Below are 21,554 nucleotides of genomic sequence, written 5' to 3' on the forward strand. Positions count from 1 at the left end.
TTATTTCGCAGAAGTACACATTGTAATTAAAATAGGAAAATCACTGGCGGTGTTAGTATTCGTACTCGATCAAATATTATATTCGCGAACTCGAGAAACCATAAATAATTTACGTTTTGAAAAACAATTTAGACGATGAAGAATTTTCGCGAATTCAGAAATTAGCGATTACATATACAGTAGATGCTAAAGAAAATATAATAGTTTTTACAAGTCCTCCTGTCCCTTTACGTTGAGATGATTTTTTTTAAAAGAACTTTTCTTTTCTGCCAATTAAACTATATATCGATGTCGGTGAGAGCAATTCAAACGATATCAACTCAAACACCTCATATTTCTTGTACTTTACACCATTCAGTTCTACATGTATTCCACTGTGTAAAAATCCCGTAATCTTGCATAACGTCAAGAACATTAGCCATGCATTCCAAAATTCTCTGCGTTTTATCCTCTATGAATTTGACGTCATGTTTCCTCAAATTGTACATTAATTTTTCTTAAACATGGTAAAGGATTTCTTAAGGTTAATTAATACATCTCAAAAAGATAAACGATGTGCACAGGGTCAATGATTAAAATGTTTACATCACGTCTGGCTTTGGGGTCATTTAGAATCAATATCGGCAAGAATTCTACCTTCCCTATACCAGATCATGACCATTAGATTTGTAAATCACAGATCATTTAGCTGAATCCCAAACAAAGCAAGTTTTCTGTAAAAAGTATGAAGGATCCTTACGGCATTGGCTTAATTCCATAATGTAGATCTATATTCGGAAAAAAAAAACATCCAGAATTAGCAACATCAAGCAATACCAGTGAAAAATTGTTGCATTGCTGATGCATTGAATCTCGATCTGACCTCCCACCTTTAAAAAAATCCATAAGCACTGACACTTTCTGTTTAATTAATACCATGTATATATAAAACTTCATGGATATCTTACTGTGCATGTAGTACTTCGTGAACTTGCTATTGATTAAACCAAACATTCTCAATTTTGAGTTTCATCCCTGATTAAAATCAGACCCCTGTTACGCCCCGAAATTCTAACAGTCGCTGTACATCCCTCCAAAATCCAATCTAAATTCTAAGGTAGACCGCACATTTCTTCCGTGTCTAAATTTCGACCTTGAACATTTAAATGACCTTGATCTCACATTTTCTGTTTTTGCAAATGAAATGAAAATGTAAATCTTTCAAATACACAAACAGCAGGCGCTGTATGTAAAGACAAGAAACTCTTCGTTTGTTTGGTATTTAATTACAATAAATACATATATATATATATACTGTACACAATTGTCCCCTCACAACACGTCTGTTTGGAATGTCTTTATGGGATGTCGATGCTCCTGTTGTGTGGTGAACTGACTCATATCAACTAGTACTGACTTATCCAGAACATTTATGAAGTAAAGGAGACTATAACTCTATGAGTGAATAAACATTCAGAAGGTTCCAATATCTACTTTATCTTAACAAAGTCATTTGCATAATTCGGGATGAACTATTGTAAATTACCTATATTTTTCATGTCAATTCTACTGGCTATACCTTGAGATATTATCCCCGTTTCTTGGTAAGATTAGTAAAAAGAATTTCTACCCGTCATTATTCTTGATCACTTGGTTTTTGTGTAAGGACTAGTGAAAGTATGCAAAAAAATAAAAGTTTTCCTGGACAAAATGGATTTAGGGACTTCTGCTTAATATCTGTTCTAAATCAAATCAAATACTGAAGTAATATTTTTTTCTCAATACTACAAAAATCAACAAAAAGAAAAATAATTTCTTAGCATGGAAGTTTTTAAAGAGGACTTTGATCCTTTAAAGGAATAAAAGTATATGGCAGTGAATGAAAGGTAGAGCTTTTCCTATACACAGATGGTAAACACATCATCATACACACTTTCTCAGAATTACATGTATCAGGCCATTTTTCAAAAAATTGTTTGGTTGCCCTCTCCCGGCTGACTGGCTACAAATGGCCCGACTCAAAACTTTTTTTTAATCTCCATGAAATAATTTTTTTTATGCATTCCTGAAAACAGATTTCGAAAATTCAGCATTGATATGAATTTTTCTATGAAGAAAAAAATTTCATACCTACCTATCGACCCAAAATTTTCATCCTGAGTCAGGAGAGGGCAAACAAACATTATTTTAAAGTTGGCCTCAGTTGGGAAAGTTGGCTAAATCAGTTGTTCATTTTGAAGCATTATAATGTTATAACACAGAGTGTACCAGTGGAGAAAAATGTTTTAGATCTGTAATTCATGATATTTAACAGACAAAAAAAATATTCCACTAAATCATACATTCTACAATGTCACTCGATTGACCCAAAAAACAGGTCAACTTCCAATTCTAAATAAATTTAAAAACAAACAGTATAACTTGCACTAGAATCATAAAATCTGCACCTTTATAATTTCAAATTAAACTTTGAAGATTTAACAATCAGTTTATGTAAATATTCAGATGCTTAAAGTCATGTTGTGTACTTGAAAAACAGTAGTAAATCTTTCATCTTTGCTTAAGCAAATGTTTACATTAACAATGTATTGTACAAATATAGTTGCCACACCTCTTAACTTTACAATTAAAACCTGACGATACTTTAATATATTTTGGAATGATAAAAATAAAATCCCAATTATTCTATGAAATCCCAATTATTCTATTTCCAATTACATGTATTTACTGTGGCTACAATAAGATACAAAACTTTTTAATTCAGCTTATCATGAAGCTCAAATTTCTAAACAAAGCACTTGATATGTATGCGTAGACACTTCAATGGATTTACTTCTGTAATGAATAGCCCTACCCTAGTGACAGTAATATATAGTCACGGATACTGTAATTATTGAACCAGATTTCTGGAATGGACTGGGGAACTAGTTTACATTTCTAATGCAAACTGAGAGGCTCTCAATTTCCAGTATACCTTATTGATCTTTTTTTTATATAATTAATGTACTTACATTTACAAAAGACATGATAATCATTCATTATCTCTCTCAAGCACTTTTACATTGAAAACTTCTGTAACATTACATAAATGCATTAAAATATGAAAAAGTCTTATTGAGGAATATAGCTAGGATCTACAGCAGGAAAATGCCCTATCATAAGAACACAGTCTCATTCAAACCCCGTATGAAACATGAAAAGATGGGTCCAATAATTTTTTAATGGGCATTAGGTATACATAGGTTCTGTAAAAAGTGAACTCACTAAAATCTACTCGTATGATACATATCATAAATAATCATAATATTACGGACAAAAAAATATCCTTTTTGAATAAAGTTTTTTCCCACTATTTTACAGCTATCAAATAGTGAAATAATAATATATAATCTGTAATAATTAAAGGACTAATTTTCTTTATCATTAAAAAGTAAACACAACCCATTCAGTCCAACTTGAAACATTCACCAACATAGAAGAGAAATTCACAAAGTGAAGCAATATAACAGGTGCTAGCACTACATGGTCTTTATTACAGTGACCTCCTGAACTTTGACCTTTTAAACTGGCCAACTACTGTATCTGACCACAGAACAACAATTCAACATGTGCCATTTCTCCTTGACTAAAAAAAAAAATTAACATAATTCAAAAACAGATCACAATAATTTCCAGTGAGATTCAAAAGAAATTCAGATATAGCACTGAGTTTATAATAACATGGAAGCACATAAAAAGAATGATAAGTTCTTATTTATTCCTCAAAGCATTATTTATTAATATCCAGGTGCCAGGGTAAAAAAGAGAAAAGAAATTCCACGGACTTTTGCTTGAACCTGTCTAAGACTGACAACTCCATCACATCCCAGGAAAATATTATTTTGCTTTCCAAAGACAGAGTTACTGTCCTTGAATCACAGTTCTGAAAACAAGATAGGTGGCATCTACACATGGGATTCATCGTTAACGAGCTTCTTAATCCGCTTCATTTCCACTTCTGTACTGAGACGAATCTTCTTCTCTTCATCCACTTCATTAATTAAGTCTTTAATTTTACGTAAACAGGAAGTCTTAAAGGTTTCAAAGTCTTGTCTGAGTGTATCATTTTCGGTCTTGAGTTCATCATATGCTGCTTTTGTAACACTATTGGTTCTAAGTTCCCTGATTTCTTTTTTAAGTTCCTCAACCATCGCTAACAATCCTGATGAAGCTACAATTTTACGAAAAAAAACTAAAATAACTACAAGTATCAGATACCAGATAATTTCCATGGTTTTAAGTTATTACAGTTCGATCCTTTAAAGATGTTTAAGTTTTATATTTGCCATAAAAAACAAAATTTATTCAGCATATATTTGTATCATATAGTTTTATTCTAATTTCATAAAGAACAAAAATTCACTTGGAATATCCCAAACGGATTTATACTGTCCAGTATACAGACAAGGAAGTTCACAATCATCAGTGTGAATTCCTATCATCTAGCATAACATTATCCAGATTTAGAATTTTCCTTCCACGTTGTTCATGATGGATAGAAAACTTTGAGCTGCTGATACTAATCAAGCCAAGAGATTTACTGAGAAAAAACTTCTGGGAAAATCTTGCAGGTCTCATTTATATGGATAATGTAAAATTCTTAAATTTGATTTTTTAGAATCATAATATTGCTTGGAATGGTAGTGCTTTAATATGATGAACTCTTACACATATCTACCATAATTCAGTTATAAAAATGTAATAACGTTGTGAATTCTGTAACTGACAATTTCAAACAACCTCATTAAACATACACAATTACATGTATACAATTTAAACTTTGAACTTTACAAAATATCATTGACTTTGATATTGATTGTCAGAATATTACAGAATGTGGTCAATTCACATTAATAAATATCAAAATGTTTTTTTCCTTGTTTGGGGGGAGGGGGGGGGGGGGGGGTCCCTTAAATTTGAATAAAAGTTTTAAGATTTTTACCAGAATTAAAAATTATCTAACGCCTAGAAAAAACTCTTGTGATTTTCATATCAAAATACCAATGGACTTTGTCTGCATTAAATGACACAATTTTTTAAACATAAAATTCAATCCTTTGTATGTCATTAATTTGTACTAAACAACAAGAGGCCCATGGGCCTTGAATCGCTCTTCTGATAAACTGTACAACCTATTACTTCTATTTGAAGCCTCGAAGTATCCTGTATATTTACACAAACCCTTGAAATTCCAATTCACACTCTGAGAACCCAAGATGATTCTAAGCCAATTAGTACCTGAGTGTTGGTCATGGTGACCTACTTATCACTTGTCATTCTCTGAGGACCCATCAACTAAGTTTGATGATTCTAAGCCAATTAATACCTAAAATATTTTTTAGAATTATAATCATAAAATTTTATAAGTAGGTCAAAGTGACCTACTTTTCAATTGTTTTACTCCAAGGACCCAAGATGCATCAACTGACAAAGTTTGATGATTCTAAGCCAATTAGTACCTGTAATATTTAATTAAAGCCATAAATTTTCAAAAGTAGGTCACCGTGATCTACTTTTCAGTTGCTGTACTCCGAGGACCAAAGATACATCGACTGACAAAGTTTGATGATTCTAGCCAATAAGTACCCAAAATATTTAATTAACGCCATAAATTTTCAAAAGTAGGTCACTGTGACCTACTTTTTAGTTGACCTACTCCGAGGACCAAAGATGCATCAACTGACAAATTTTGACGATTCTAAGCCAAATAATTCCTGAAAATATTAAATACAGCCATAAAATTTCAAAAGTAGGTCACCGTGACCTACTTTTCAGTCAACCTACTCCGAGGACCAAAGATGCATCAACTGACAAATTTTGACGATTCTAAGCCAAATAATTCCTGAAAATATTAAATACAGCCATAAAATTTCAAAAGTAGGTCACCGTGACCTACTTTTCAGTTGTTGTACTCCGAGGACCCAAGACGCATCAACTGACAAAGTTTAATGATTCTAAGCCAATTAATACCCGAAATATTTGATTAAAGCCATAAATTTTCAAAAGTAGGTCACCGTTACCTACTTTTCAGTTGTTGTACTCCGAGGACCCATGACGCCTAAACTGACAAAGTTTCATGATTCTAAGCCAATTAGTACCCGAAATATTTTATTAAAGCCATAAATTTTCAAAAGTAGGTCACGGTGACCTACTTTTTAGTCGATCTACTCTGAAGACCCAAGATGCATCAACTGACAAAGTTTGATGATTCTAAGCCAATTAGTACCCGAAATATTTAATTAACGCCATAAATTTTCAAAAGTAGGTCACGGTGACCTACTTTTTAGTTGACCTACTCTGAAGACCCAAGATGCATCAACTGACAAAGTTTGATGATTCTAAGCCAATTAGTACCCGAAATATTTAATTAACGCCTTAAATTTTCAAAAGTAGGTCACTGTGACCTACTTTTTAGTCGACCTACTCCGAAGACCCAAGATGCATCAACTGACAAAGTTTGATGATTCTAAGCCAATTAGTACCTGAAATATTTAATTATAGTCATATAAATTGAAAAGTAGGTCACGGTGACCTACTTTTCAGTTGACCTTTTTTGAGGACCCAAGATGCATCAACTTACAAAGTTTTATGATCATAGGACTTAAAATGTCCAAATTATGCCTCTAAAACGCTTTGAAATCGAATGCCTGCAAAGTTCAAAAAGTAGGTCACTGTGACCTACTTTTTAATAACTATGTTTTATGGCCCCAAGATGCATCATCTTACAAGATTTAATGATTCTAAGCCTCCCCGTATTCGAATTATTGACCTTAATTGTTTTAAAAAAGATTAGCCATAAAATTCAAAAAGTAGGTCAAGGTGACCTACTTTTTAGTTGACGTACTTTGAGGACCCAAGATGCATCAACTGACAAAGTTTGATGATCATAGGCCTTAAATTGTTCAAAATATGCCTCTAAATCATTTTGAAAAAGAATGGCCGCAAAATTTAAAAAGTAGGTCACTGTGACCTACTTTTGAGTCAACACGATATGAGGTCCTTAGATGCACCAACTGACAAGATTTGATGATCCTAGTCCTTATAGTAAGCAAAATATCAACATTTTAATAAAATGTAATTTTTGGTCAACTTTGAAGTGACCTTGAGACCACGCCCTTTGCCCCAGGGTAAATCCCCGTGCAAATTTTAATCTACAACATATCCTCATCCTTTTGTGTAAGTTTGGTGATAATCTGCCCAGTGGTTCTTGAGAAGAAGATTTTTTAGCAACCAGTACTTTTGTTTCTATTTTCCTAATTATCTCCCCTTGTTAAAGGGTCACAACCCCAGTTTTAGTATAAAAGGGAGCCCTTGGGCCAAGGATACCCTGTGACAAATTTGACAATAATTGGCCAAGGAGTTCTTGAGTTATGGCCCATATTCTAAAAAGTTTACGCACACTGCACACCGCACAAATGGCCATAGCATTAGCTCTTTGAGCCTTTGGCTCAGAAGAGCTAAAAATTAACTTTGTTATAATCAAAAAACCAGAAAAAGGATGCTTGCTATAAAAGCTTTCCTCTTATCAGTTTATTTTCAATAGACCAGCAAGTCCTTATAATTTTTCTTACCAACACTGGCCTCTGGGGGTCTGGCTGGCTCTGGGGGCCTGGTAGGAAGAGCCTGATGGTGATGATGTCTCTCTTTAGCTGGCAACTGTACCTAAAAGGTGTACATAATACTTAAGGCTATTATATTAAAACACTTAAACTGTAGTTAAACTGTTGGGGGTCATAAAAACTTTTACACATTAATATATTGTCATTTTCTTTACCCACTTTCTCAGATCATTTATAACAATAGCAGAAAAAGACTCTACAAAAGATTTTTCTTTATTTTATTTTCATGTTTAAAGGTACTTGTAGTACCTTGCAAATATATCTGAACTTAAAAAATTTATTTTAATTCAAAATTTAGTTCTTTATTGTATGCAATAGATTGCCAGTACATGTACATAAAGCTGTAAACAACATTCTTTCTATCAGCAGGACAGTCAAAACATTAATTATTGCACCATTTTCATTTTAGGACCATTTGTCCATTAAACTCACCCCTGGTTCCTCACTAATTTCTTTAACAGGTGGGGGATGTTTGTGAGTATGGATCTCAATGTCACCATTTCTTTCTTCCTCCTATAAATGATAATTTACCTTACTAAATTTATATCAAACTCTTCTAATGTTTCAGAGCCCAGTGTTTACTTACTAGTATGGGAAGCTCCATGTATATTGCTACTTCCAAAATTTCTTCTTTTCTTTTTTAATAACCCTCTGCTACATTTTTGCTTATGTTCATACTTTTTCTAGCTTTATATTTTCTTATTGTTCAATCTCCAACATGTTCTCTATTACATTTGATGAGTATCAGAAGATGTCAATCTAGCATTAAACCCTCAACTATGAAATAAATGCTGAGAAAAACCTATCTTTTACCAAAGCAAACTCTGAGCATTATAAAAAATGTCTTTCAAAATGACATGTAAATAACAAAACACAGGAGCATTCAATGTGTGTTTGTCCCGTTTCTAATCTCTTTCCCTGTATAATGATTGTTACAGCAGAATATGTCAGTTTATACTGAAGAATATATATAGTACTATAGATACATAATATACTTTCATATTTCTCTTTATCATGAGATAGTTTTCTTAAAATATTATAGGAGATGCTTAATATATTATAGGTATAGTCAGATTTAACTAAAAACAAAATAACTGCCATTTTTGAGAACTTACATGAGAAAACCCTTTATAATAAATTTTCACTGTCAACAAAATTAAAACCAATAACCCATACAATAAAAAATCTGTTCATTTTTAAAACCAAATTTGACTAAAATTTTCAATTTTTTAATATACTTTAAAAAGAGAGATGGGTTATGCAAGAAACACTAATGTGTATTGTTTAGATGGTCAGCTTTTACACTAAAGTGCTGGAAATACTTAATAGAAAAATATCACAGCAAAGCTGCTATAAGCTCAGAACTCCTTTAATGCAAAATATATCTTCTTTTCAAATTAGTAAACTGCCAGTAATTTATAATGCAAATAACGCTAAAATGGTTAAAAGCTTTTTTTCTGTTTAAATATTAATTCAGAAAATGCTGAAAAAAAACATTATTCAAAGAAGTGTAAAAGGAATTGCTAATTAATTTGTCAAATTCTTGGCAGAATACTAATTAGTTTTGTACCTCTATAAGTCTTTTGTTATTCTTCTGTGAAGGAAAAATATAAGCTTAAGTCAATTTCCTGACAACCAATTTGGTAAATTTTTAAACTAACACCATTTATACATTTATCTCAGGTTGCTTATACTGTGAGAGTTTCAATAGAATTCATAATAGATCATTTATAATTCATTGATTTTACATACATTTTAATTCAAGACCTTAGCAGGGTCTCTGAGCGCAACTTCAGAATAAAATAAATATTGGAAAAAATTATTGAAAATGTGTGAACTTAAATCACTTCTTTTCTTCCATCATTTTCGATAAAAAGTAATCAGATAAACTGAAACAAACTGACATGATACAAAAATCCAATATAATAAAATTATTCCTTTTTAATTCCAGCATTAAACCAGCTTAAGAAAAAATACCCATGATGCACAATAATTGATCAAAAAATTAAATAAAAAGAAATTCAATCAAGTCATAGTCATGTGCAAAAAAATATCTTGCCAATAAATAAAACCATCGATAATACAGCCCTTGCTATACTGTGTTAAATCTTGGTTAATAAAGCTGTTAGCTTCTTACGTTATTAAATATTACTTGTGATGGTGGCCTCTTTGATGGTCCACGAGGTCTGTTAGCTGTTAAATGGACCAATTTATCTGAGGTGGGTTCCATCCCATCAAAGTGAGATTCTGTGAAAAATTTGTTGGGCATACATAAACAAGAAAGTATTACATCATAATAAAAGTTGTTCTTTCCATGTGAAAGTTATGATTTTCAAGATTTCTTGCTCCATTTTAGCATATTCACTTTTGTATTTGCTAATCAAATTGAAAAAACTTACATTAACCACAGTTGTAAGTGTGTGAATAAAAGAATGATTAAACAGTAAACCTTGCCTGTCTGGATAATACCCCCCCCCCCCCCCCCACCAACACAACAAAAACCTACCTTGACATCGATAGTAACTCACCAGAATGAGGTATATCTTTGTGAGTGTCTTTGTGACTGGCTGGTTCCTCCTTGTTCCCTCCCACCACAAAAGGTTTCCCATTTGATGTGGGTCGTGGAGGGTCAGGCTTGGTCGGCTTTTTCCCCACAGGGGGAGGCAACACTGGCTTTTTTCCTGGCAAGAGTGGAGGACCTGGCTTCTCTGGCTCTGTTAATCATTATTATCAATATCAAAACTATATACATGATACATCATTGGTGCAGTGTATGACTCTACCAAAATTTCATCAAGAAAATCATTTAAAATCTTAAGTATGAACAGTATTACATCAGAGAAATCTTCATCTAGATAAAAATATATGTAATCAATGATATGAAAATGCACAGTATTAAATTTGAAAAAAAGCATGTTCATCAGAAAATATCAAGATGAACTCAAACCTATTGATACCATACCTGGTTCTTTTTTTCTGATGAATTTATCTGCCACATGGTCCAGGACAGGTGACTGTTTCAGGTCCAGTGACTTGTCTTTCTCCAGTGATTTTGTCTTCTGTTGATTCAGCACCGCAGAGGGGGGAGGAGGCTTCTTGGGTTTAGGCTAAATATAGAAAAAAACTTCAATTTCGAAGTACTGGCTTAGGTAAACTGGTTATAATTTTCTACAGACAAAAAAAAAAATCAACAGCAATCAAACCATACTAAATCCTTTAAAATATCAATATTCAAAATTCAAATTTTCTTTATCATATATAAATGAATGATAGCCATGCATGCAGCTATGATATTTATATGATGAGGAAAATAACCCAAAATGGCTTTATTTACCCATTTCTATAAATTGCATACAATTATCTACAACAACTGATTATTAACCACAGTGGAATTTTACATTCAGGAATATTTAACAAATTTGTAAAAATTTTATTACAGGTACACTTTACATCCACTTCATGCTCTCTATGCTTTCCTGTTAAAGGGCACATTTTGAATGTTTTTAAACCCAGCAATTTTATCTACTAGATACCTCTACATAGGTTTTCCCAACTAATTAATTATTTACATTGAATATCTATCCCAATACACCTCTACAGACATTTACCCTCTGCAGAAAAGCCAAACGTTTAAAAAGCAGTCGCTACAACAATGGATGAAATGAAGAATTAAGATTCATGCATATGATGATTCAGGTTTAAAATCGGATTATTCACCATTTATCTCCCCCTTAATCTTCAATTTTATTCAATACTTCAACAGATTGAAATGAAAGAAAATCAAATATTTGAACATTATGCAATTACAAGTATAAAACAGAGAAATACTTATTAAAGAAGGAAAAGAAACTTGAGGCAATGTCGTGTTCTGAACATAATCTCCCCAATAGTCAATTAGCGATAGAGTTAGTTCTTGTACCTCTATATTCATAACGTATTATACCAGTCCTCAATAGAATCTCTCCAAAACAGGAGAACCAAAATATTTTCTATTTTGAAAAAAGTTTATCTTCAAAGAAAACTATTGCATCATTCTCTTCACCAACAATCATAAGCACTTTTGTAAGTTCTGTTTAGTAGAAGTATAACTAATTGCCTTTGTCAATTTTTATATCCTGAATATCATGAGCTTTATTTATCATTTGATTTGAATCAAAACACTACATTACAACCTTTATATACCAGTATTCAGAAATATTTAGGAATGTCAAATTTTTAGAAGCAGTAAATACATATACAGGTGACTCTCAATCTCTCGAAGTTCAAGGGACCGCAAGAAAAGTTCGAGAGATCACGGGGTTCGAGAGATAGAAAGTGAATAAAATCCAGAATTTTCAGTTCCGATCATCATTGTTCTACTATTATAAATACCGGAAGTATATGTTGATTATATCATTGCACGTTTTCATTCGTATTTTACAGGTTAGACTGGTATTGCCTGTCTCTATCGTTCGAAAGAGACAGGTGACTACCGTCATCTAAGCCAGGAATTCCTGGCTTGATTGATGCGCCATCTATCGCCGCTGCTCTACGCCCTAGCATGGGAAATAATCACAATAAACTGATAAGTCATGGCTATCTACTGAGTCAATGAGTCATCATAAACCGATGAATGTTTAAAATGTGTCAGTTTCAATTAACAAATGTTGCAGTTTTCGTTTATCCAAGTGATGTCTGGTATGTAATGTGATAGGAGCTTCGCAAGCTAATTAAAATACCTTCAGGCGAAGCGAAATGTGTGAGTGAAATCAGGGACCTATAGGCCTATACTAAGTATATCGTATATAGGTCCCTGGTGAATGTTAACACTTGTGTTAAACAAAATCTGAATAAGGGAATATCTGTATTGTATGTGGAAAGTATTGTGACCGTGTTAGATTGATTGCACCAAAAGCAAATTATAACTAGTGTCAATACTTTTATGATTTGTTTCAAAACATCCCTCACGGTTTATTTTTTCCAATGCAGCTTTTGTACGCATGGAGAATTTAAGGTAACGATATAAACGGCCGATATCTCTGCACTCTGTGATCTGTTTTGGTTTCCCCGACACATTTAAATTTCTACGTAGGTGAGAGTTTTTATCAGCCAATGAGCGCGGCCAGCAGAGGGCTCTTTACATTACTGGTCACCTGTCTGTATATCGCGCATATCAGACAGGCAAGCCAGTCTATTTACAGGTATGCACTTGATTTCAACTAGCCTACAACGATCGTATTTTCAATAAATAGAACGATGTCTTTAAGTTTCAATATTTATTTGTTTTCATTTCATGATTACATAAAACCTGAATAGCAATCGTCGGTGTGGCTACCCCCCCCCTCCCCCCCCCCCCCCCCCCGGCTTGATCAGGTACTTTACCATATTTCTCGTATTAAATCGGTATTTAATTCTTGAGATAGGATTTCTTGTGCAATGTTTGTCATACTGGGATTATGTACATTCTAATAAAACTTCATAATCTATGGGAAATTATTGACACGCCTCTTAAATTATTTTCTAAAAATTTTCGTCGCGCTGTAAAGTCAAAAATAAGTTGAGAAGAAATTCGTTTATAATTTTCCAATTATAACTAATTAATTATTTATATCAACACTCGGATATTCACAGGTATAGTGTCGTCTATGTAAACACCCAATTAACACCTCCATGCCAGCCCCAGTCGTTCACTGTTATCCAGGTAAGTCCAAGCTGCATTAATTTTACGCCTGATTGGCGTGTACACACGCGCAATCAAAACTTCGAGAGATAGAGAGTAAAAAACAATGAAATGTGTGTAACGGGACCCAGGTCTTGGTTCTCGAGATAGAGAACTTCGAGAGATTGGAAGTTCGAGAGATCGGGAACTTCCAGAGATCGGTGTTCGAGCCATCGAGAGTCACCTGTAGATGTAGCTTTCTTTTAGCTTGGAACTTTTCTTACAGAAAGGGGAATATTCAATAGATGACATAATACCCATATCAGAATATGGTCCTTAGCAGAATTGCAATTTGCAATAGAAGTTCTCCTTTTGGTCTTTTCTTTTAATTCTTTTTAGCCAAACACAGCATGAAATGACAAAGATCGGATATAACATTCAACACTTACAAGTATAGACATAAAGTGCAATGTCTATATATGCACTGAATATCTTGTTCCCTCTTCCTTATTGAGATCTTTGTACACTATGATACAAAATGGCACCAAAAACATTGCTATTTTATACACCATGAATTAGAGCAAAAAAGCAGTCACATTCATGCTTTAGCCTGAATATATGTCATACAATGAAACATTGAAACATGCAGTCACTGTTTAACTTATAGGAACACTGTTTACATTGGACTTATAATACACTGAAACAGGAAAAAAACTGTTTTCTGAACTTTTCCTTTTTGTGTAAATACAACATACTGATTTTGTGCCTTTTTTCCCAAATATTTATCTTAATAAAACAATTTATTTTATGACTATATGCACAATAATTATTTACTCAGCAAAAGTTGACTTCAACATGTTAAAAATGCTATCTTGTGAAAGGTGCATTATATACTCTCCGTTAGGTATGAAAAAATTAGCTTATCTATTTTACAGTCAAGTACTAAATTCAACTGCACTTATAAAGGACTTGAATGTATTCTTCATGGTTACCTATACTTATACTGGTATACATGATGTATGTGAAACAAATATCTCACATCAAACATCAATTTATATTGCTCAACATTTCAACCCAAGTGTGAGATCAAATTCAGTAGAGTATCCACATAGAGTTTTGTCAAGGAACATTTTTTTAATTTGCCTGATGAATTATACTGATAGGTTTTTGTGAAATTAAACCCTTCAATTATTGTAAGTGCTGTTTGGAATCATAAAAAACCATTATAGAACTCTTGTTAAGATACATGTATATGATAGCTGTTCTTATTATATTTTCCTGGTGTAAATGTTTTAGCATAGGCAAGGATAGTACATGATATAAATGTATACAGATTTGCTTTGATGTGTTTTAGAGGTGATATGCTTGCTAGCAGTGATACAGAGAGGTACACAATTTTACCTTGTAACTAGAAGCTCTTTGCGACCCCTGCAAAAAACAGCGGTCAACATTTTGTGATGTACATTTCAGGCCGGTTATCCATACACAACATAAAACCCCTGACAAAGCTACAACACATTGGGTTTCAAATCAGAAAGTCAAAACAGAACACAAAAAGAAAATTAAATTTGAAAAAAAAGTCATGCAAAGTTTAGATTTAAACAGAAAAATAGAGAGAAACCAATTTGAATCCCAAAATGCCAAACAACATAGGGAGAAAAATGGCAAGCAGGAATACACAAAATAACATGGTCACTGTGCTCAAAAATCCTATTTCCTCCATGCAAAAGCCTTTCCTATAACTCCTTCCAGTTAAAATGTTCTAGTGTTTTAGTTGAACTGAATAAAACAAAACTGATAACAAAAATTTATATATATTCTAAACATTCCCCTAACAGTCATCTATTCAGCTGCCAAACACATGAAAGTTACATACACATTTTGATAATTTTGATTTTACAATTTTTTGGGGAATGTAAGATATCTCCCTAAAATATTTTTTTCTTACATGTTGTGAAAACGTTCAGTACACTGTAGCAAGAATTTCAAATAATTTATGCATATTTTTTCCATATGCCTTGACATTTGAACATAACATGACTGTACAGAGTGTATAATGGTGGCCTAGCACCGGTCTCCACGAGACTCCGAGCACAGTGAAAAAGGGAGGTAACTCAAAAGACATACTTGTGGTGGTATTTTGGGGCTAGCCACTGGCCTAGAGAATTTGTCTATTCCCTGCTGAAAATATCCATGGCAGTCATCAAGCAAGCATCAAACAAAGACAATCAAAACAGAAAAGGGTGTGTGTGTGTATAAAGAATCCTTAGAATTAATTAGCAGTATTATGTTGACATATTGAAAAAAAATATATATCATTTTCAAATATGTGAATTCATCTTCACTAACTCAAGAATTCTATGGATAAGGTTTCATTTTTTTTTTCCATTTGGCAAGTGTAATGCACATATCTTCAATTTCCTTGCATGCAAATCATATTTGTAGCAAGCATTATATTATTAAAGAAACATTTTATCAAATGCACCAAAAAATCAATTTCATTCAAAAGAAACATTCCTTCATTTACTTTCCAAATTGACTTGCATAATCCATGCAAGGAGAAGATAACTCTTGCACACAGGGACCGTTATATTTACCTCCTCTGATGGAATGAGTTCTACAAAGTTGTCAGGAAAAACACCAATCTTGCCGTTAAGTTCTCCTTTCCACCACCCCGCATCTTCCAGTTCCTTGTCCAGAATCACTATGACATCGTTTTCCTTCAGACTTAATTCGTCCTCATTATCAGCACTGTAGGAATAACGGACAACTGCCTTTTCCACTGTAGCTAAAGAAAATGACAGAAAATTTTCAATTAATCTATGCTTTGCAATTTGAAACAGAGATGCAATTCTTTTAAATTTACATAAATTTTGTCTTAATTTACGTGAGTTTTCTGCTTCCATTCTGTATCAGAAATGTTTGAATCCAGTGATAAACAAGGAAGGAAATGAGTCTATTGGAATAAAGAACAGCCCTAGTCATTGTATTGATGTGTAGATTTCTAAATTTATGACAAAACCTGAACAGCTGCTATACTTTATAATTCTAGAATATGACTTTGGATCATCTTTTTTATACATTTTCTTTGGTAACTGCACAGGCTGATATTCAACAACGACTTTAACAAGAATCATACAATACTATCCTCATTAATGATTTAAGTATGTAATGATCTTTTTCTGTATGTAAATGTTCCATAGACATCAATCATTGATTTTTTGCATACTTTAACAATGATATAATAGTTATTCTTGTTACAATGATATTAGTAAGACTTGAAACAGAAAAGCCAGAAAAATTAGTATTGACAAGGTGTAAATAATTAAGGGATCCAGGCAGACACAATGTGATCAAACAATACAAATTGCAAGTTGAAGACCAGTTGATAATTTTAGGAGAATAAACTTGTTCAACATTATGAATGTTATTGTTATTTTTATCTCTGAATTTCGGAAAACAATTACAAGAAGAAACAAATAACAGGAAAAAATAATCACATAATCATCAAGTATTGAAAGAAAATGTAAAAACAAGTGTCACTTGAAAAAATACCTCTTAAACACTCATTTAATATTAACAACTTAAAAATCCAGGAAAGATCAAAATATAAAAACCAATAAACAAACAAAGTACATGTACTTACACACATTTTGGGAAACTTTGTAGTCCATATTTGTCAAATATTTGGCAAACATTCACAGGTAAAATTTTTACTAAAAGATCACTTCAAGGGAACTTTAAGAATTAGGAAAATGGGGTCAAGGACCCCTCCAGTCTCAAGAGGGCTGTAAAATGACTCCAAGCTAATTGTTATATCAAGTGGATCAGAGGGATGACTGTGTGTGTATATATGTAAATTATGCAGGTATTGATCCATCATCTGGCTAGTTTGTAAGGGAGATAACCTACTACCCAGGTTATCTAGCAGCATGTCAAGGTGCAATAGCCACATGACTTAAACACATGGTCAGGTTTTATGACTGATTTGTCATTATGAATCATTCTACACTGGTCATGTCTCTTATTGCTCAAATAAATGGTTCAGATACACCTGAGTTCATAAAATTGTATGTGTTCAAGTGATAATTCAGATGGGACATATATAAACCGTAATAGTTCAGATGGGACATATATACAGAACTGTGATAGGCAAAAACCTGGATTTGCTATATAGTGACTGTTTCCCTTAACAGGAAGTTTCACTTGCATTCTTTATGTATATGGCCTTTATGAGAGCTTCCTGATATTTTGTTGTTTCAATACACTTCCTCCATATTATGAAAAAATGTGTCAAATTCTATTAAATTAATAATCATAAATTAATAAAAAATATGTGGACAAAATCATTAGAATTTAATGCTTTAATTCTTAACATGAACAACACTAAATACAAATAAGTTATGCATGCAACATAAACTTACACAGACTAACATTAAATTCCATCCATAATTTGTGATGACCTTTTTCAAAATATATTAAAAATTTGAACAATATAAATTATTCACATTTTTTTTTTAATAATCTTTAAACTATTTACAATGAATAGATAAAAATGAATGCAATGAACATGTAATAAATGTATAAATACATTATGGGAATCCCCACAAAAATGTGAAACTGTCCTAACAATATTTAAATACACCAAACAAATCTGTCTGAAAAAGATTCCAGATCTACATTCAGTGTCAATGAATATGCTAAGTGAATTAGTTAATCAACAATAATAAAACACTCTAACAGACTTCAAACTTCAATGGAATCATCCATACTCCAGTCCACCACACCATGATCATCACTGCTAGCTGGACTTCTGGAACTCCGGACTATCCTTCTTAACGCTCCAAATGACCTGTCCTCCATTGTTTCATCGAGATCCGTGTCAAGGTCAGTGTAGAATTTGCCGCTATTATCCATGCTGGTATCTACATCTGTGTAGAACTTGTCACTGCCAGTGGTGTCTATGCTACGAGTGTCTGACTTTGATGCTCGCAATTCATATCCACCAGATGGTTCTTCTGCTTGGGCTTCCTCTCTTGTGAAGGTTGACGACAGCATGGAATCTCCTTCATTTTGCTCAATCAATGGGGACATCATGTTAAACCCTGGGTAGAGGTCACTTATCCTACCATAACAGACCATCTCCGAGTTGTTACTGGCATCATTATTGTCGAAATTATTGTTAGTGTTATCTTCATCATCATCATCATTGTCCTCAACATCATTATGAATTCTGTCATCACTATCAGAGGATTCCGTCTCTTGTAACTGGTGGTCCAACAGAACTGGAGTGACACCTTCCACTTCCTCTAGAGCTTCTTTCACCGACTGATCCATCTCTGAATCCTCTGTTGTAAAACTTTTATTCAGGGCACTACACTCCTCCTCTTCAAATTCCATGGAAAATTTAGGACCCTCATCAACAACACAGGGTGAGTTGCATGGTGTGTAGCTTGTTATTCTGTCTTCACTGTAAGAAGTTGAACTAATCTTAGCTTTGTTATTAAGATTTTCTTTTTCGTCTTCACCCATGTCATCATCAGAAGTGTCATTCCTAAATGTCATGTCATCAATTGGTTTCAGAGCATCTCGAAGAAATGAGTCTATTCGCTTGGCAATGTCTGCATCACTGGAATTGGGAGACTGTGTGAGATTTAAACTCTGAACATCTCGAGTCATACTTGCAATCAGACCAGGGGAATCAGGACAGATGTCCTGATCTATCTCCTCATCAACAGTTTCTTCACTGCGGCTTGGCTCAGAGAAATCATCTTTGATGAATTCAAGGTGCTTTCTTCCAACACATAAATCATACTCACTGTCTTCTTGTGTATGGTCATGGGAATTATAACCTTTATCCCCAACATTACTGTCTTCCAAAATGTCTGAATTGTAGAGTAACTGGTACCTTTTGCTGCATGCCATTCCAGCTAAGTACATGAGACTGTGTGGGTTATTGACTTGACACTCTGACTCCAAGTCCATAAAATCATATGCATTCTCTGTTGCTATTCTCAGAAATTCCTTTTCAATCCTCTGGCCTTCTTTCTCCAGTTCTTTGACTATATCCTCCATTGAGTATTTGACAAGGTTACAAGCTCCAGGAGATTCTTTGGGGATCAGTCTCTGGGAAGTCTGAGATTCATTGGACTGCGACTGAATTTTAGACGGAGAAATGTTTACAGGATAAAGAGAGGAATTTCTACTGAGCCCTTCTTCATCAGAAAAATCATGACAGAAGACAGTTTCTACAGTACCAGTAACATCTTCTGGTCTGAACACAACATTGACTATGGTTTCATTTTCATCTACATCTTCCATTTTCAATGATTCTTTAGCTGCTTTTGACCTTTCAGATTTGTGAGGACTTCCCTGTAAGGGTGGTCTCATAATATCTGTCCTCCTATATGATATCAACTGCACAGGTTCTATGCCTTTGGGCTGGAAAAGCCTCTTCCATGACAGACGACGTTTCCTTTTTTCAGAACAATCTTCCATGAGCCTAACAATTCTCCTCTCTTCCTCATCTGGTGTGTATAATCTGACTTTTTGCCCAACTATTTTCAAGTCCATCCCATTTTCTTCTGTTCCCTCAATATCATAATAATCCTCCACCTGGGCATCAATATCATCACCTAAAGTTAAAGTTTTCAATCTCTTTCCTATCACTTCCAAGTTCAAGCCATTCTCCGCTGTACCTTCTATGTCATAGTCACCATGCTGCTCTGCCCTTATTTTGGGAGAACTTGAGTACCTTGCTTTTGCTGACTTTTTACCAGGGGTCACCTGTGGGGTATCACAATCACTGTGGTCCAGACTTGGCTCATAGCTAACAACTTCTGGAAATGGAGCTGCATCATTCCTTTTCCTTTCTTTATAAAACTCATCTGTCTGAAGCAATGTCTCAGAAGTTTGAGTTTCCACATTGCAATAGGCATTTAATTTCGAGTCCAAGTCTTCCAGAATTTCTTGTTCTGTTAGATTTTTGGGTGACAGAGAATTTTCAAACTTATAAATAAGGTGTTCATCAAAATAAGCATTCTGTACTTTGTGTCTCAGGTCATATTTAGGTTTTGGGGATACCCATGGGTTTGGAGAACGGGAACACATTTCATTTTCATCATATGTATCTGTCACACTATCTGCCATGTTTGCACGGATGAATTTGTCCAAGCCTTCCAGACTTGTTGATAGAGGATCCTCCTCTATTGCACTGGCTCCTGAGAAGATGTCCTCCAAATAATTTGGACTCTTTACATCAGAGGATTTAAGCTTTTCCTCATTACCCTTTCTGTGAGCTTTCTTCTTCTGTTTATCGGCATGGTCATCCTGAATGAGTGATTTCTCTGGACTGAGATTTCTGTACACCTCAGCAGCTGTGACAAAGGTTGTAGGAAACTTCTTTCTTCTATTGTCCACCCCTCTTAGATCCCCACCTTTACTGTATCTACTGCTATCTTGAGTTGACATGGATTCCCTGACTGGATCAGTCCTCTTGTCTTTATGTAGATTTTCTGCTGATTTTGCTGCCCTCTGATCATCAGTGACATTACACTGTGTTTTCTCTGGAGACGATTTCTCAAAGAACATGGATATTGTAGAATCCTCATCCTGCACAGCATTATTACTTCTATTCCGACCAGCTTTACTACATATTGGTGACACAATACCATGCTCAATGTTGACATATTTCTTCCATCTTTTGTCTCTCCAGTCTACTAAGTTGTATTTATCTGCTAAAGAACTCACAAAGGGGGATAACTTCCTTGTTTCCTTTTGAGAAGATAAATTCTTATCATTTTTGGTAGATGGTTGAGCATTTGAAGTAGCTCCTTCTTGTTCCTTTTTGTCCTGACACGGAGCATCTTCCATGTCCTCCTTATGGTCATCATAATCCACCTCAAACTCCGGAGTAAAAGCTCTGTAATCACTGGAAGACATATATGGATATTCATCTGGATCTGTATCATTGATATCATGTAATGCAATGGGTCTTAATGGCTTTCTCTCCTCCATCAGATCTTCCCTCATGTTCTTGCTATGAAGGAATGGCACACTCATACATTGCCCCTCATCCTGAGTCTCTTCACTCAGTGGTGTAAATTCGCCACTACATTCGGTTTCAGACTTTGAACCCTGACCCATCAGGTCAAGCTTTCTGGCTTTAAAAGGCAAAAACTTCAAGTGAGACAGAATACTACGCTTCTTCTGGGCTGCCTTCCTCTTCATTTTGGACTGATTCTCAGGGGAAATTTTGGAGCTTTCTCTATCAATATTCT

General features: G+C 33.9%; 2 protein-coding genes across 3 annotated transcripts in view; both read right to left on the reverse strand.

Annotated features, from left to right (window-relative positions):
* Positions 1-1,245: 1,245 nt before the first annotated feature.
* On the reverse strand, positions 1,246-16,218 carry LOC133201755 (SH3 domain-containing kinase-binding protein 1-like). Its single transcript, XM_061337550.1, has 10 exons — positions 16,142-16,218; positions 15,873-16,063; positions 15,403-15,456; positions 14,677-14,703; positions 10,600-10,744; positions 10,166-10,351; positions 9,775-9,884; positions 8,070-8,150; positions 7,590-7,680; positions 1,246-4,189 (listed from the first exon to the last, which is right to left on the reverse strand). The coding sequence occupies exons 1-10, from the start codon at positions 16,179-16,181 to the stop codon at positions 3,924-3,926; spliced, it is 1,191 nt and encodes a 396-aa protein (XP_061193534.1). The 5' UTR covers positions 16,182-16,218; the 3' UTR covers positions 1,246-3,923.
* Positions 16,219-17,692: 1,474 nt separating this feature from the next.
* The window catches only part of LOC133201750 (uncharacterized), a 16,464-nt gene continuing 12,602 nt past the window's right edge, over positions 17,693-21,554 (reverse strand). For both annotated transcript variants that reach the window (XM_061337543.1, XM_061337542.1), the window contains exon 8: positions 17,693-21,554. This exon is cut by the window's right edge and continues 462 nt beyond it. In XM_061337543.1, coding sequence (XP_061193527.1) covers positions 18,022-21,554 — 3,533 coding nt within the window. In that variant the 3' untranslated portion in view covers positions 17,693-18,021.

This window comes from Saccostrea echinata, unplaced genomic scaffold, assembly GCF_033153115.1.
Source record: "Saccostrea echinata isolate AGI-Se365-2 ecotype Australia unplaced genomic scaffold, CSIRO_AGI_Sech_v1 ptg000045l, whole genome shotgun sequence".
Taxonomy (NCBI): Eukaryota; Metazoa; Mollusca; class Bivalvia; order Ostreida; family Ostreidae; genus Saccostrea; species Saccostrea echinata.